This window comes from Vitis riparia, chromosome 2 (assembly GCF_004353265.1).
Source record: "Vitis riparia cultivar Riparia Gloire de Montpellier isolate 1030 chromosome 2, EGFV_Vit.rip_1.0, whole genome shotgun sequence".
Classification (NCBI taxonomy): Eukaryota; Viridiplantae; Streptophyta; class Magnoliopsida; order Vitales; family Vitaceae; genus Vitis; species Vitis riparia.
Window position 1 is genome coordinate 18,614,934 of NC_048432.1, and position 17,916 is coordinate 18,632,849.

Sequence of the window (17,916 nt, forward strand, 5' to 3'; positions counted from 1 at the left end):
TTGAAGTTTCGATAAAATACGTATAACCCTCATAATTTTAAAATTTTATCAAACATATATTTTTTATTTCTTACTTTTACGTACTTCCCCTTTCGAAAGGTGCATGATGAAATTTTAAACTAATTGAGACCGGATGTATTTAGTCAATATCTTAGATTAGGTGAATGAAATTGATCTTAATTTTAATTATATTAATTTTTTAAATATTTTTATAATAAAATGGAATATAAAAAAACATTTTTAATATTTTTGTATTGAGCATAACTAAAAAATTTTGAAGGGAAGAAAAATGAAAAAAAGTAAAAAACAAATAAAAGGAAAAATACGAATTTTTCTTTATTTAATTGTGAATAAAAAATTTTGAAAAAAAAAATTGCTAAAATAATACACTTCCCTAAACATTTTTTTTAATATAAAGAAAAAGGAGATTTCTAATATTTTATTTTTAAAGAGAATTTTATTGTTTTTGATATTTAAGATGAGAATAAAAGGAAGCATATCAGCAAAGAAAATAACGAAGACGGTTGAATAAAGAGATTGAAGATTGGATGACAAAAAAACTCATTAAATCCAGCGAGTAAGAGTTGGATAAATAAAAAATCAAATTGTATTGATTAAACGCGCGTTAGACTTTAAAGATGAATCGAGGAAAATGAATTTTCGAAGTAATTTTAAAAACAGCAGAAATAATAAAAAGAGAGATATGTAGAAATTTATGATTCGGTAAATAAAATGTTGAATAAAAAAAAATGAAAAATAAGATGAAACGAAAAGTGTAACCAAAACGATGCGTTTCGAGGAACCTCGGCCACTGATCGAACATCTGGTTTCTGTTTGAAGTAACGACACGAATGGAATCGCGTACATATAATAGTTAGTAGACTCCGTCTATATATATATATATAGACCCTTCGATACTTCTCGAATCTCCGTTTCTTTTGAGAAATGCAGATTCTTGGCCTGTGATAATCGCCGGAACCACCTGAAGAGTTAACTGCGGTGAACTTTGATTGCGAATCCTAGGGTTCCGGCGAGTTCAATTGAATCTTAGGGTTGGTTTAATGGCATCGGAAGATGTGAAGACAAGCGAGGCTGCGGTTTCGAGGATCGTGAATCTGGCCGAAGAAGCGAAGCTCGCGAGGGAAGGAGTGAAGGCGCCGAGTCACGCGCTTCTCAGCGTCTGCAAGTCTCTCGTGGCCGGAGGAGTCGCCGGAGGAGTGTGAGTTCATTTATTGTTGTTTCGTCGATCTGATTTTATGATTGTTTTGATTTTTTCTCTGAATAACCGCGGTTTTTGGTTTGACCCGTTGTTTGTTGCAAATTGGCGACAATTGTGCTTGGTTGCTAGAAAAATAAAATAAAATAAATAAATTCATTATTTTGAATCTTAATTGATCCAAGCAAATAAAAAGAAACTGCAAAAAATTGAACATATCACTTCGAGTTTGGATCAATTGAGATGATTTATTTACTCTCATTTTTTAGAAGCATGAATGGAACAGAAACTATCAGATTCAATTGTTTTTTTTTTTCCCTTTTTTTTTTCCTGCTTATAACCAAACAGAGCTCTTTGGGGATTCTGGAGCATGTTACGCCTGGTTTTTATTTATTTATTTATAATATTGTAGTTGTGGTGATTGACCTGTAGTTAATTCTTAATTAGACTTCTTAGACGCTTGGAACCTCAGTCTAAGTTTTATAGAATCATGATAGTTTATATATAATGATGTCCAATTTATTTGATCCTTCTTAATTGTTGTGGAAAACATCTGATCTTGATCTGCAGATTGAAAGCTTGTAACATTATTATGTATAGTTCCCCTTTAGATTATTACAATTTTAAGAATGAACAGTTAAAATTATTTTTATAGCCGCATGATCTATTTCTGCCTGTTATGCATTCTTAATAAACTGAGCCTTAACTGACTATAATTCCAGGTATGATTGTTGGCCAGGTTAGGTAGGCATGTTATCGACTGAGTTTTTATTTTTATTTTGTCTTCATTGGTGCCACCAGTTCTAATCTGTTTTATGTGGATTGAACATCTGGAACCTCCATATGGTCTTAATGATAACCAGAGTGAGTTGATATGTGTTAACAAAGAGAGCCTTAACTACCAGTGTTCATATTTTCATGACTCCATATTGACCTGTGCAGTTCTTTATTATAAAAATTGAGTTGATGACTTAAAATGAGGGGAAACATGTGGGATGTAAATTATGTATTGTGTAGTTCTTAGGAACTTTTGTTCTTGTTCGTTTTCTTTCTAGGAAGCTATATTCTAGAATTGGCATTCATAGATCTGCTAGGTCAAGGGATAAAGACATTTTCATTTTATCTACAAGTTATGCTTCCGAGCTCTTTGAAATTTTGCATATATGTTTCTGGAAAAACACAAAATCCAGAAGGGATTGAATGGAAGATTTAAGAAGGAAACCTAGTACCACAGTCTTACAAAGACATTTTCTGATGTTTGAAAATTTCCTCTCTAGATGCTCCTATCAAAAAAAAATTTCCTCTCTAGATGTTCTACTTGAACAAAATTGTTTAGAACTATCAACTATGGGGGATTAGTTTTGACCTTTAGAAAATTATGCCTTGTCATCAACTTGAAGATTCTTTTCTCACTTGACATCCACATTCTTGAGATGGATGTTGGAATTTTTTTATCAATACTCCTTTATGCCCGTCCATCTAATTGCAATCTTGCTGGGCACTAAAAACAAAATTTTAACTGTTGCAATCCACTTGTGATGAGTGTTCACTAGTAGTTTGTTTTTCACTAAATGATATTTCTTTACATTTTGTTACAGGTCACGCACTGCTGTTGCTCCATTGGAACGGTTAAAAATTTTGCTTCAGGTAGACATTTTGACTTTTTCTTTGGTTACTTTCAGCCATTGAATGATTCTCCTTTTCCCCTTGTAGTGAATCTAAACATTTTTTTCATCCTCTCAGCTCTTTAATTTGATTAATGGGCAAATTCAAGTCTAAATTTATCCATAGCCTTATTTACCTTGCTAGAACAAAAACACCCAAACCACCCCAAATTAGGCTATTGTGCATGATGTTTATGGTGTATTGGAGATGATATGTATTACTGCATGGATGATATTGCATTTTCTCATTAGATTAGAGTTTGACAAGATTTGAACAAAAAGTTAAACAAGATTTTTTGGAACTAATCTGTGCAATCTAGAAAAAAACAATTCAAAAGAAATATCAAGTTACATTACAGTTTTACTTTAATGTAAGGACAAAAGATACTTAGGCCTCGTTTGGGATAGCTTTGTGTTTTTGGCTTTGGCTAGAAGCTGAAGCTGAAGTCAAAGTCATAATTTTTAAAGGGTAATATTGGTATTATAAAAATTTATTAAACATAAAAGAACTTTTTGCATAAGCCAAAAGAGTTACATGAAATAAATAACCTAAAGCTGGCTTCTAAGTGGAAAAATGGTTAGAAAGTAGATTTGAACAAAATGTAGTAGAGGATCTTTTGGAACTAACCTTATACAATCTAGAAAAAACAATTGAAAGAAATTATCAAGTCACATTTTCAGTTTTACTCATTACCATATTGGTTATCAAGTCTTGTCATAATATTCACTAACTGTTTAAAGATTCACATATAATTACAATGCACTTTGTGTAGTCTATTTATTAATTATTGGATGCTATACGTGCATCCTTGAAAATTTTTATATTGCATGTTTCCAGCTTTTGTGCATGTAATTTTCAATGAAATTGTAGCTGAAATAAAGCAAGCAAGCATTTATAAGCAGGGGTGGAGCTAAGCAGCGTCCAGGAGGGGCAAATGCCCCCCCCTGAAATTTTTAAAAAAATGTTTGGGGTTGGTGGGATTTGACACCTTGACCTCAAATTCTGAGGGACCTAGCTGCCTACCACTAGACTATGCAAGTACTATGATATTATTTTTCCCCCTGGAAGTAAGCTCCCATATATTGCCCCCCTTCAACCTGTTTTCTGGCTCCGCTTGTGTTTATAAGCATCAAGGTGGAGCCATCCAGCTAGGAAACTCTCAACTTGAATATATACGGATGCTGTGAGAAGTTGAAAATTTAAATGCTTAGTGTCCAAAGTTGTGTTCTGGTTTGAAATATGATAGGTGAAAATTATTATCACAACTGTTAGCATTTTAAATTTTTGGTTATTTTCGTTCTATTATTAATTTTGCCTTGAAAATAAATTATTAATTTATTTTCTCTTGAAAATGCAGGTCCAAAATCCTCATACTATAAAATATAACGGAACCATCCAGGGCTTGAAATATATATGGAAATCTGAGGGTTTCAGGGGACTGTTTAAAGGCAATGGAACTAATTGTGCTCGCATTGTACCAAATTCAGCAGTCAAGTTCTATAGTTATGAGCAAGCATCCAAGTACGTTTTCCTATTCTTAAAGTTTCAGTATTGATTTCAACAGTGTCAGTTTATTTTACAAACTGGTGCCTTGCACATGTATCCCTGAATGGTCATTGAATCCAACACACATTACATTTCCTTTTAGAGTTTAACTGCAATGGTATACAAGCATAGTTATTAAAAACTCACGATATATGATATGATATTTTTTTTATGAAAATCGATATATATCGCAATTTGTATCTTATTTTAAATCGTATCTTACAATACATATGTGATACACGATACAATACTTGATATTACGATACAGTGATACGGTACATTGTATTACAATACAATGATAAATGTATCTTCAATTATTTTCTATACTTTTAAAAAAAAATTAAATTAATTTTTTTTTGTTAAAAGAATTTATTATATTAATTGTTTAAAATATACTAAAAGATTTAAAAATTGATCATAAAAATGAGAAATAGGTAAAATAATCTTATACAAAGAACTACATTCTTATTGTTAGATGCTATATTAGAAGTTAAGTAAGTTTATTTTTACAATAAATATTGAAAATTTTTCATTTGAATGGTTTATATACATACATACATACATACATGTACATATATATATATGCCTTTATATGTCATCTTCAAAGTTCTATTTGATCATGTTCGTCATCATTCCTTTTCTACCAAAAAAGAAATTAGAAAAACTAATATATTGAGTAAAAAATTTTATTCACTAATTACTATCATTTTCATTGTGAACATTCAAAACATTCAATATATATATAGATAACAACACAATAAGTGCATATGCCTAGTTAGAATTTGAAACTAAAAATTATAACTAAAAATTGACAAAGTTTATTTTTGTGGATTGTGTGATAAATATATATAAATTATATTTTGTTTATTTGAACTTGTCAAAACTTTAACATCCAATATTTTCATATGATATGATATAGTTTAACTCTTTAGATCTTACTCTCTTCCATAAAATTAGTTATATATTACTCTATAATCCATGGTTTCAATTGATATTCATACATATACATATTTTTTCTATTTATTTTTCACAATATAAAAAAACTTACGATAGATGATATGATACAAAAAAAATAGAAAACGATACGCGATACATTTACAAGTTAACAACTATGTATACAAGAATAGAGGCTTAATCTTATCATTTTCTAGAGGCACTTTGACCATTCTTAGAGGGGGAAAGGATTCTTCCAAAAATAAAACGATAAAAATAAATAAATAAAAGAAAAGAAAAAAAGAAAACATTTCAGACTGCTGGGGAAACCAAACATTTATGAAATGCATCCCAAATACAGTACACACTAGGGTACTCTTAAAGCAGACTGTTTAAATGCAGAAATAAGCCTCACTTTTGCTCAACAATTAATAAAGAAGATATAACAATGTGAGAACAAAAAGTCTATGCTAATGCATTTGCAACTTTGTTGATCCCTTTCTATTCCTGCATTCAAATGAATTCATTTTTCTTGAGAATTTGAGAGGTAAAACTTTGTAGTTTGAAACCTTTTGTTTTGGTTCTAATTTAGTGTCTCTTTCAAGGATTCGAACCATCTTATCTTCACTGCTGACAGAGACACATGTCCTTGTGAATGAGCATTTGTTTGATGTAGTATTATCTTTTCCATATTTGAGCTATATTATTATTTGCATTATGGGTGCAAATTGTTTCTAACATTTTGGTAGAACTCACTGTTTAATGTCTTTCTTTATCTGACTCTGGCATATATGTATTAAAATATTCTCTTCCATATGCTCACTATTTAACACCATACAGGGGAATTTTATTGCTTTACCGGCAGCAACCTGGCAATGGTACGGTGATCCCTATTTTCTTTTTCTATTATTTACCAGTATTAATTTTTTTTTTTTCTTGATTGGTGCAAAATCAACTTTTTTTAATTTAATGCTAAAATATCTTTGTTAGTAATTGTTACAATTATCTTTCTTTTCAATCTATTGCAGAAAATGCAGAACTCACTCCTCTTTTACGCCTTGGTGCTGGAGCATGTGCGGGAATCATTGCCATGTCAGCGACCTACCCTATGGACATGGTACGAGGGCGACTAACTGTCCAGGTATTTTGCAGAGTTTCCATAGATTCAGTTTATTCAGTTTTGCCCTTGATGTTCTCTGAATGGAATTATGGCATTTTCTTATTTTTTGCTGTCTTTATGTCATGCTTTTACAGACAGAGAAGTCTCATCGCCAGTATAGAGGAATTTTCCATGCTCTTTCAACAGTCCTGAGGGAAGAAGGTGCCCGGGCTTTGTATAAAGGCTGGCTTCCTTCTGTTATAGGAGTTGTAAGTAAAAATTTTTGGTTGTTTCTGTTTTGCTAAACTAGTTACATCAGTCATTGATTGCAAGTTTTGGAAACAGGTTCTGTTTCTGACGAGTCAGAATCTGAATAAAAACGATTTTATGGTACCCTCACCTCTGTTTGTGGAGACCTAAAAACTATTTTATGGTGTTTGTAGATTCCATACGTGGGTCTCAACTTTGCTGTGTACGAATCCTTAAAAGATTGGTTAATGAAAGCAAAACCATTTGGATTAGTTGAGGACTCCGAGTTGAGTGTGACGACAAGGCTCGCATGTGGGGCTGCTGCTGGAACCGTTGGCCAGACAGTTGCTTACCCTCTTGATGTCATCCGCCGCAGAATGCAGATGGTGGGCTGGAAAGATGCTGCTTCAGTCGTCACTGGTGATGGTAGGGGCAAGGCACCCCTTGAATACACGGGGATGGTTGATGCGTTCAGGAAAACAGTTCGGCATGAGGGATTTGGGGCCTTGTACAAGGGTTTGGTCCCGAATTCAGTAAAGGTCAGTGAAATATGCTATACCCTGTGTTCACAAATGAATGCTTTAATCATTATTATCCATTGCCAACTGTTTTTCTTGAAATAGTTGGAATATTAATTTGCAAATTGGATAGGTATTCATTGGTTTATACTTTTTTACATCACCCCTTTCAATTAAAATTTGAAGTTCATTATTATACTGACTTGTATTAGGATTAGATGAGAAATCATCTGCTATAAAAAATGTTATTAATGCCATCTGCGTTTTGTTTAGGTGGTCCCATCCATAGCAATTGCATTTGTGACATACGAGATGGTGAAGGACATTCTTGGAGTTGAGATGAGGATTTCTGACTGAAGCCAAGGGAAACTCCAGATTATTTATTGGACATTGGTTCTAATTCCAGGAGCAAGACGAAGGAATAATGGATACTTTACCTGCTCTTACCATTCAAAGTGAGCCCTTTCACTCCGAAGAGAAGGTACATTTCAAGAAAAAAGGGTTGTTCTGATACCAGAAACTTAACAAAACCCTTTTGTAATCATTATTTCCCCTCATCCTCCTCTCAATTTGAACCTGCCTTAGTTTTAGCTTCTACATTCATATGCTGTGCCAATAAGGATTTGTCAGGTAATAATGCGCCAGAGCTTTCTAGAAATTTTAAATTATCCTTTACCTTTATTTGTTGTTACTAGTTTATGAAATAGAATTTCAGATTCTCCCTACCATGTTCACTATCCTCATGGCTTTTATCTCGTCTGTTGACTTCATGTCGTTGTTCTATCATATAGGTTAAACAATATCTGTGGTTTAATGGCAATCGAAATCGATAGATGGGGAAGCTGAAAACTTCTATGTTCAATCAGCAGCTACTATTATTCATTTCCGCACACTTAATCGCCCTATTGAAAAAATTGAAGTAATACAAAATAAACCTTCACACAAAAATCAAAATGGGCATGTTCCAATAAAAAATTATTAGGAAAAGAAAGGAAAAATCTTCTAAGTTCTCTGGCTTCTGATATTCATCTTTGCTAGCATTTCCCTTAGGTAATCACAGCGTTCACGGTGATAATCGATCCAGACGCACAGCTGCCTTATGGCTTCCCTCTTCTGCTCCCCCAGATCCAAGATACCTTCGTCCTTCAAATTCATCATCTTCTCCAATTCTCCCACCTTCTTCTCAAGTTGGCTCACAGCTTTTATCAGGCTCTCCTTCTCACCTTCTTCCTTCCGTTTTTTATATTTTAGTTGTTCCACTAGGTTACTTGCCTCACTCTTCAGTTGTTCCTTCTCACTTTTGGCCATCTTCACCCAGTTCCTTGCAACCTGAACTTCGCCTGCTATTTCAGAGATGCGGTTCTTGAAGTTTATGGAGTCTTCCTCAAATTTCCCAACTGTGGATTCAAGTCCAGCTAAGGTATTGTTTACTGTCTCTGAGATATCTGTGATCATCCTGACATGGGATTCATTGTTGGAAGTAATTACTTCTGATAATACTGCAACTTTTCCTTCAAGTGCTCTGTTTTCTTGCTGGAACCTCTCTTCTGCTCTCCTGTAGCTCTCTTCCTTCTCGGATAGTAATTGTTCTGTGACACGGAGCTTCTGGTTTGATAAGCGGAGCTTAACTTCGATATTGCGGACCTCCTCCACCAAAGTACTGAGTTCATCTCCTTTGACTTCTAGATCTCTTTTCAGGTCTTCAACCATGGTTTCAAAATCAGCAATTATGTGGGCTTTGGATTCAAGGTGAATGCGGGACTCTTCCTCCATTTCTTCCAACCTCCTTTCTGTGACTTGCATGTTATTCTTGAACTCGTGAAACAAACCTTCAGATTGTTTGTACTCCTCCATTAACTTGTTGAATGCGTCTTCCTGTTCTCTTAGCATTCTCTGATGTTCTTCAACCTTGCTGGTTAACTCCGTCCTCTGATTCTCCAATTCTGTCAGGCTTTCCGAAGATTCTTCTTTATGTCTCTGGATCTGTAACTCCAATTGGCTTTTCTCATCCTGCAAGGAATGCAGCTCCTGTTGTAGAGTAGACATCTCATCCCCTCTGTCTGTAATTATTTTCTCCAAGTCAAAACTCCTAACGTGCAAGCCCTCCTTTTCCTCTCTCAACTGATTGAACTCCAGGTCTTTGGCTCTTATATGCTCTTCAAGTTCGCATTCGTGTTTCCGAATCAACTCTACCTCCATTTCCAGGTGCTTTAAGCGTGCTGTTAAACTCTCTATCTCTTCCAGCATTCTCTGCTGATCCGCAGCCTTGCTCACTAGCTCGTCTTTCAGACTTCCTATTTGACTAAAGTATTCTGAATTTTCTTGAACTTTTCCCTCGAGCTGTGATTCCATTTCGGTTTTCTGGCTGCTTAGAGAATCCAATTCCTGTTGCATCTCAGTGATCCGGTCCATTAAGCCCTTTATTTCAGCTGAAGCTTCATTGCTTTTGCTCACTATTTGATCCTCCAATTCACTTTTCTGAGCAATCAAGGTTTCCATGTCTTGTTGCAGATTGTTGACTTGTGTTGTTAAGGCCAGAATTTGAGCAGTTGCTTCACTCGCCCCATCCTCAAGTTTCTTCTGGAGAGCAGATAACTCATTCCCTCTGTCCGTTAATGTTTTCTCTAAGTCAAAACTCCTAACATGCAGACCCTCCTTTTCCTCACTCAACTTATTGTACTCATGGTGTTTACTGCTTAGCTGCTCCTCGAGTTCGCTTTTGTGGTTCTGGATGGAGTCCATCTCCAATTCCAGGTCCTTCACCTTTGCTACCAAACTCTCCTTCTCTTCCAGCATTCTCTGCTGATCCAGAGTCTTCTTTGATAGCTCCTCTTTCAGATTTCCGATCTGAATCAGGAACTCTGAATTTTCTTGAGTTCTTTTCTTGAGTAGCAATTCCATTTCTGTTTTCTGGCTGTGTAGAGATTCCAATTCCTGTTTCATTTCAGTGACCTGGTCCATCAAGTCCTTGATCTTATCTGATGCTTCATCGCCCTTGCATTTCAGCTGTCCTTCCAATTCACCTTTCTGAGCATGCAAAGAATCCATCTCCACTCGCAGACTGTTAACCTCTGCTGTTAATGCCACAATTTGAGCTGATGCTTCATTCTCTGCATCCTCAAACTTCTTCTGCAGAGCAGAAAGCCCGTCCCCTCTCTCTGTTATTATTTTCTCCAAGTCAAAACTCCTAACATGCAAGCCCTCCTTTTCCTCTCTCAACTGATTGTACTCATCATGTTTACTGCTTAGCTGCTCCTCGAGTTCTCTTTTGTGGTTCTGGATGGAGTCCATCTCCAATTCCAGGTCCTTCACCTTTGCTACCAAACTCTCCTTCTCTTCCAGCATTCTCTGCCGATCCACAGCCTTGTTCGCTAGCTCCTCTTTCAGATTTCCTATCTGAATCAGGAACCCTGAATTTTCTTGAGTTCTTTTCTCGAGTAGCAATTCCTTTTCAGTTTTCTGGCTGTATAGAGATTCCAATTCCTGTTTCGTTTCACTGACCTGGCCCATCAAGTCCTTGATCTGATCTGATGCTTCATCGCCCCTGCGTCTCAGCTGTTCTTCCAATTCACCTTTCTGAGCTTGCAAAGAATCCATCTCCACTCGCAGACTGTTAACCTCTGCTGTTAATGCCACGATTCGAGCTGATGCTTCATTCTCTGTATCCTCAAACTTCTTCTGCAGAGCAGAGAGCTCGTCCCCTCTCTCTGTTATTGTTTTCTCCAAGTCAAAACTCCTAACATGCAAGCCCTCCTTTTCCTCTCTCAACTGATTGTACTCATGGTGTTTACTCCGTAGCTGCTCATCCAGTTCGCTTTTGTGGTTCCTTATGGTGTCCATCTCCAATTCCAGGTCCTTCACCTTCGATACCAAGCACTCCTTCTCTTCCATTGTTCTCTGCTGATCCACAGCCTTGTTCGCTAGCTCCTCTTTCAGATTTCCGATCTGAATCAGGAACTCTGAATTTTCTAGAGTTCTTTTCTTGAGTAGCAATTCCATTTCAGTTTTTTGGCTGTGTAGAGATTCCAATTCCTGTTTTGTTTCATCGACCTGGCCCATCAAGTCCTTGATCTGATCTGATGCTTCATCGCCATTGCGTCTCAGCTGTTCTTCCAATTCACCTTTCTGAGCATGCAAAGAATCCATCTCCACTCGCAGACTGTTAACCTCTGCTGTTAATGCCACGATTCGAGCTGATGCTTCATTCTCTGTATCCTCAAACTTCTTCTGCAGAGCAGAGAGCTCGTCCCCTCTCTCTGTTATTATTTTCTCCAAGTCAAAACTCCTAGCATGCAAGCCCTCCTTTTCCTCTCTCAACTGATTGTACTCATGGTGTTTACTGCTTAGCTGCTCATCCAGTTCGCTTTTGTGGTTCCTTATGGAGTCCATCTCCAATTCCAGGTCCTTCACCTTCGATGCCAAACACTCCTTCTCCTCCATTGTTCTCTGCTGATCCACAGTCTTGTTCGCTAGCTCCTCTTTCAGATTTCCGATCTGAATCAGGAACTCTGAATTTTCTAGAGTTCTTTTCTTGAGTAGCAATTCCATTTCGGTTTTTTGGCTGTGTAGAGATTCCAATTCCTGTTTTGTTTCATTGAGCTGGCCCATCAAGTCCTTGATCTGATCTGATGCTTCATCGCCATTGCGTCTCAGCTGTTCTTCCAATTCACCTTTCTGAGCATGCAAAGAATCCATCTCCACTTGCAGACTGTTAACCTCTGCTGTTAATGCCACGATTCGAGCTGATGCTTCATTCTCTGTATCCTCAAACTTCTTCTGCAGAGCAGAGAGCTCATCCCCTCTCTCTGTTATTGTTTTCTCCAAGTCAAAACTCCTTACATGCAAGCCCTCCTTTTCCTCTCTCAACTGATTGTACTCATGGTGTTTACTGCTTAGCTGCTCCTCCAGTGTGCTTCTGTGGTTCCGGATGGAGTCCATCTCCAATTCCAGGTCCTTCACCTTCCCTGTTAAACTCTCTTTCTCTTCCAGTATTCTCTGTTGGTCGGCAGCCTTGCTCACCAACTCCTCTTTCAGATTTCCCATCTGAATAAGATATTCTGAATTCTCCTCAGTTTTCTTCTCAAGCATTAGTTCCATTTCCATTTTCAAGCTGTGTAAAGATTCCAATTCCAGTTTCAGTTCAGTGACCTGTTCTGTTAAGCCTTTGACTTGAACTGATGCTTCTTCACTGTTCTGGACCACTTGTTTTTCCAATTCGTCTTTTTGAGCTTGTAGAGAATCCACCTCCAGCTGCAGATTGTTGATCTGTGCTGTCAAATCAGCTATTTTAGACAATGACTCATTCTCATCATCCTTAAATTTCTTCAAGAGACCAGCAAGTTCTTCTTCTCTCTCTTTTGATATCGTTTCAAGCTGTGAAATCTGGGCTTTCAGTCCTAAATTTTCCTCCGCCAGCTGTTTGGCTTCAGTTGCTGTACTCTCAATCAGCTTTTCCATTTCTCCTCTCTGGGTGCTTAGGGAACTCAGCTCCAGTTCCAAGCCTGTTACCTGAGCCTCTAAACCCTTTATTCGAGCTGATGCTTCATTCTCATGACCCTCATGCTTCTTCATGAGATTTGAAAGTTCACTTTCTTTGTCACCCAGTTTCACCTTTAACTGACTTGACTCTGCCATGAGTTCTTGCATTGCATTCTCCGCCTGCTTAAACTCATTTGAAATCTCCAAAATTTTCAAGGCTAGAGAATCTTTTTCTTCCTCAATAGCTCTATGAGTGTGACTTAAACTGCTCATTTCCTGCCTTGTAGATTCCAATAGCTGCTCCAGATTGGAAATTTCTCCTTTCGCAGCTTCCAGTTCTTGCTCGAGGACTAGTTTCTCATCTTTCAACTTATCACCCGTCGACTTCAATTCTTCAGCAATTTCCTCTCCCACTTCAATCCTTTTGATAGCAGTCTCTTTTTCCATGATTAAATTCTCTCTCTCCCGATTTAAATCTTCCAGTCTCTGGTTCAGTTCAGCTTCTACATTACTAGCATTGTCCAGTTTTTGCTTCAGATTTCCATTCTCAACCAAAAGTTCAGTTTTTTCACCATCCAACCTTTCAACTTCAGATTTCCAATGCATGATAATTTCCTCTGTTTCTGGGTTTTTGCTCAAAGCTTTTCCATTTTTATCACTCCTTTCCTTTGTTGAATGATCTGAGTCTGAGTCTGAGCTAGTGGTAGATGAAGTATCTTTCTCCGGTTTGCCATGAATTTTTTTCCTTAGTATCTCAGTGAGATTATCATATCGGTCATAGAGAGATTGATAATTTCTATGGAAATCCTCAATTAGTTCAATAAGTGGTTGTCTTTTCAAGTTTCCATCTCCGTTCCCATCCTTTTCATCTAAACCTTCCTCTTTTATAAGCTCCAATAACGTTTTCACTTTATCGTCAATCTCTGCAATAGGCAAAACTTTTCAATTTAATACTTAACCCATCAATATTATATGGAAAAGACTAATTGGGAAGATGAAAAATTCAAAACATGTAAAATCTATGTTTAAATCTTGGAATATTTTAGGGAAAATGCAATGAAAAGAAAACAAGAATGAAAAATGGAAAAAAAACAAATAAATAAAAAATAAAAGATATATTTAAAATTAATAAATTATTTTTACATCTCTTTAAACTCATTTTACTTATTTTTTTCTCCTCCATATCAAGATTAAGTAATTTAAAAATGCACACAAACTCATTTTTATTACATCTAATTTTCTTTTATATTTTTCATGATAGCCTAATTTCCATGGTATTCCCATTTTTATTTTTTTTTTCATTTTCTTAGTATTTTGTTCAAGCCAAACAAAGCATGAATGTTCGACTATTAAACTTTTTATTAAGAAACCTGAGAACGTGGAGGCAATAATGCATGTAATTGAGCATTATATATATATATATATGTGTGTATTACCAAAGCCCATGAAAATTTATATTAGGAAACATTTAAGGTAAAGAAACCATGATGAAGCTCTGTCCACACTCTGCACATTAAATAATTAAAATTTTCTGATATAGTTAGAAAAGTTTGTCACCTTAATACGGAACATAGTAGTGGAGGATGGAGAGTGAATACAAGGGAGAAATGCTCAACTCTTAGAGATTAAAAAAATGATTTGCAATTTCAGACTGTCATCATTTGGTCGATTAAGAAGTTTTATCCATGATGTTCTTAGTTTTCTATTCTGCTAGAGAACCAATTTAGAGTGCGTTTAGGAGTGATTTTAGAAAGCGTTTCTAACATTTTTAACACTTAAATGATAAAAAATTTCAAGTATTAAAAATATTAAAAACGCTTCCTAGAATCACTACTAAACGGACTCTTAGTGACCTAAAAATATAAAAGTATAGTCTGGGTTTTCTAATTATTTGGTCTTTGAACACAGGAAAAAGAATAATCTATTGAAGATTATACCAAATGATCTCAAGTCTAACCAGTGCATATGCAAAATTCTATATTCACAAGGTGCAAAAGCGGGGGAAAAAAAAAACTGTAATTTTAACGTTTATATTGATATGCAGATTACTATTTACCAAAGCTCTTTCAGAGAGAGGAATTCACCTGTTTTATTTCCCTTCAGTTGTTCATCCTTTACAGGATCGATGTGATTTCCAAAAAAAGACTTTATGGATTCTCTCCATTGATGCTTCCTCATCCCTTACTCAGGCCTTAAGCAAATTTTCTTCAAGCAGAAAGACAAGTCAGTCTTCATCTAAACTCATCCACATCTGAAAACAAAATTGGAAATTTCAAAGGATGTATTTGAAATTGAGAAAAGAATGAATAAAGTTAGGTTACACAAAAGAACATTATTAAGCGGATTTCAAGTTCTACCTACTACATAATAACAGAAAGGTAGCAAAAGGTTCCTTCATTGTGGACTGTTTAAGATCTATGGCTGTTTCCCCATGTTTGTGCATCTTTATTGCTTGCTGTTCTCTCTTTTTCATCACAAAAATGTAATTGAATCAATATGTAAACAAAGACAACAGGTTTTCCAATTCTTACAGTCATGCGCCCCATTTTAACCATCAGGCAATTGAATCGTGATTGCATTATTAACCAAAACAGGGTACAGGGCAAAGCATGAAACACGAACTAATGAGATGAATTGTTGGGACACCAATTATTTGTCAAAGATTCTAAGATTCTGTTGAATTTTCGTAGAAACATACCGTAATTTGTTTTATTTTAGGAATAAATTTCTAGCATCACATCCATTTAAGGTAATGACTACCATTTTATCACAATAATCATGGTTTACTGGAAGAACTATAAAAGTGTGTCAGTTTGTGCACCACAGATTTGGTATTTTCTGGGAATTGCATGAATTGAAAAGTGTAATATCAAAGCTTCGATGGCTAGGACATAACAATACTACTTACATCCTCTTTCGGATCGGAAGACTTATGCTATATGGATAGAGAAAGCTCGCTGGGAAAAAAAATTCAAATATTGATTGTATGCGTCAGGCATTCTCAATACCAGCATCAGGAAAAACAAGTATATTAGAAATATTAAAAGACGGAGCGAAATCAACAGCAAATTTCCCCTAGACGCTTTTCTGGTTACAGGATATTTAAGCTATCAATATTTTGGTTCATGAATATAAGTTGGCAAGTATAGACCATTCAGTTCAAGAGTACAGCAAGATATAACCACTAAATTCCTTTCTATTAATGGAGAGGACAGCAAGATCATAAATCCAAAAATTCAGCATATTAACTGAAGGTCATGCATCCGGGGATCAGGGGATTTACTGGCTATGTCCTGAATTCCAAACCAAAAGGATGTGTCAGAACTTTAAAAGGGAGCTCAGTTTTAGATTTGCATTTCTCTTGAAAAACACCAAAAATAACCGTATCTAACCTTTCATTTTTCTTGACACCAAAAAAATTAATGCATAAATAAAAACACCAAAAAAATTAGTCAAAATGTCTAAAGACAAATTTGCTAACAAGCTTCAGACAAAATTTGCAGGCATTTCTTTTTATATATTTATTAAAAAAAAAAAAAAACACCTGCTAGCTATGCACTATTCCGATCACGTACTAGAAAAGGGAGCAAAAAAAAAATATATATATTTCAATATTTTATATTCTTTCAAATTTTCCTTTTCTCGGACTTGCTCCTTTCCCCGTACTTTTCCTCAAAACTTAAGGTCAAAAAAGGGCATATAAATTTCTTCTCCATCCGCAATCACGGTATCCAAGTTTCCAAATTTGACCAAAGTGACATACGATTTGATGATCATTCAAATCATGATAAATGAGTTTTGGTAAATTTGAATCTGCTCCAGTGGTCCCTATGATTCGATCAATATGATTATGAGAAGCATGGTCCACCAAACACAGACTCATTTGATAATAGCGGCCACGGTTCACAATCATTCAAATCATAATGCTTATCTTTCGAAACTGGCTCATGGACTGTGGTGGGACTGGTGACACCTCATCAATTATGGGAACACAAAACTGGAATATAAAAAAGACAGCTATAAAATCAGAAAAGTAAGCTTTTCTTTTTGTAAGGTTTTTCGGTAGAGGAAATTTTTTTATCATCAGTGAAATACTAATACGAGTTATTCAACAGCAGAAAGGTACTGTTGCTTTTTCTTTTTTTTTCTTTTTTTTTTTAATTATTTTTCATTTTCAATAAACAATTAAACATATTCAGAATTTAGCCTTTCTAGCTAAACAAACGTAATAAAAAATAAAAAGTCACCACCGTCCATCAGTTCTTCTGTTCCTTGATAGGAAACTTTCCTAACATCTACTCTTTAAGATTTTACGGCAATCGGCGGGGAAAAAAAATATAAGTATTAAAGAAAAAAAAGAAGGAAAGATTGAGATTCAGCCAAAGTTAAAACAATATAATTAAATAAAATTGTGAACTAAACTGAGAGATAAGCGATCCAATCCACAATCCAAACCGAACATCTAGAATAATTGAAAAACCACGATTTAATTAGGCAAAAATGATGGTTCATTCTTTCGATTAACAAAGCGAACAGAGCACTCGATCAAACGCAGTCCAAAGTCATAAAGAATACAGCGAAGCAGAGAAAGTAGCCAATCAAGAAATTCAACCAAAATTTTCTCCGACAAGTAGTTGATCTAACGGAATCAACTCTGTCAATAAGAAAAGGAAAAGAAAATCAGGAGAGACTTCTAATAGAACAGAAATCAAAGCAACACTGAGTGAAGAATCCAGACAATTCCACAAAATCCAACTCTAAACCTAACTTCCTCAGATTCAAAGCCGTGAACGACCACAAGCAAACAAATCAAACGGAGCCATCCGAAGTGCGATCAGTCAGTGAAGCAAAAAAAAACGCGATTAATTCAGAGTTTAACATTGATTACCTCAGAATTCACCTCTCAAATTCAACATCCGAATACTCCAATCTGCCGATCCAAAGTTCCAAGCATGGAAGAACCGAGACTTGAAGACAGAGGGAAAGGGAGTTTCAGAGAGAGATTTTGAAAAATGGAAAATGAAATAAATGAGTATTTGCCTCTAAGTTTTGTCTAAATTGGAGCACCCAAAGCGACTTGTGCCGATTTTGTGGCTTCATTTTGGAGATGGAATCTTTGGAGCTTTTATATTTATTAAGACCCTTTTATTTCCCACTTATTACATAAATGCCCCCCTCCGTGTCACGAGAATTTGCTCGATAATTTCTTTTCC

At 35.6% G+C, this 17,916-nt stretch overlaps 2 protein-coding genes across 6 annotated transcripts; one reads left to right on the top strand and one right to left on the bottom strand.

Annotated features, from left to right (window-relative positions):
- The first annotated feature begins 885 nt into the window (after nt 1–885).
- LOC117933063 (mitochondrial adenine nucleotide transporter ADNT1-like) lies at nt 886–7,950 on the top strand. Its single transcript, XM_034854430.1, has 8 exons — nt 886–1,219; nt 2,815–2,863; nt 4,239–4,402; nt 6,200–6,237; nt 6,388–6,500; nt 6,614–6,727; nt 6,902–7,246; nt 7,499–7,950. The coding sequence occupies exons 1-8, from the start codon at nt 1,062–1,064 to the stop codon at nt 7,580–7,582; spliced, it is 1,065 nt and encodes a 354-aa protein (XP_034710321.1). The 5' UTR covers nt 886–1,061; the 3' UTR covers nt 7,583–7,950.
- A 107-nt stretch (nt 7,951–8,057) lies between these two features.
- On the bottom strand, nt 8,058–17,772 carry LOC117933034 (COP1-interactive protein 1). 5 transcript variants are annotated; one of them, XM_034854400.1, is made up of 4 exons: nt 17,592–17,772; nt 15,065–15,167; nt 14,788–14,954; nt 8,058–13,626 (listed from the first exon to the last, which is right to left on the bottom strand). In XM_034854400.1, the coding sequence occupies exons 3-4, from the start codon at nt 14,879–14,881 to the stop codon at nt 8,228–8,230; spliced, it is 5,493 nt and encodes a 1,830-aa protein (XP_034710291.1). In that variant the 5' UTR covers nt 14,882–14,954; nt 15,065–15,167; nt 17,592–17,772; the 3' UTR covers nt 8,058–8,227. The 5 variants fall into 5 exon arrangements, with proteins under 5 accessions (XP_034710291.1, XP_034710284.1, XP_034710301.1 ...); XM_034854393.1 differs by having other exon boundaries at nt 15,061–15,167; XM_034854410.1 differs by lacking the exon at nt 17,592–17,772 and adding an exon at nt 15,612–15,636 and having other exon boundaries at nt 15,061–15,167.
- Between the last annotated feature and the right edge of the window lie 144 nt (nt 17,773–17,916).

What these genes read in the sequence shown, in the direction of transcription:
- LOC117933063 (XM_034854430.1), top strand. Translation starts at nt 1,062, where the DNA reads ATGGCATCGGAAGATGTGAAGACAAGCGAGGCTGCGGTTTCGAGGATC. An exon ending in GGAGGAGTCGCCGGAGGAGT is followed by an intron (nt 1,220 to 2,814) that starts GTGAGTTCATTT and finishes ATTTTGTTACAG; the next exon opens with GTCACGCACTGCTGTTGCTC. An exon ending in GGTTAAAAATTTTGCTTCAG is followed by an intron (nt 2,864 to 4,238) that starts GTAGACATTTTG and finishes TTGAAAATGCAG; the next exon opens with GTCCAAAATCCTCATACTAT.
- LOC117933034 (XM_034854384.1), bottom strand. Translation starts at nt 14,881, where the DNA reads ATGAGGAAGCATCAATGGAGAGAATCCATAAAGTCTTTTTTTGGAAAT. An exon ending in ACTGAAGGGAAATAAAACAG is followed by an intron (nt 13,627 to 14,787) that starts GTGAATTCCTCT and finishes TGCCTATTGCAG; the next exon opens with AGATTGACGATAAAGTGAAA.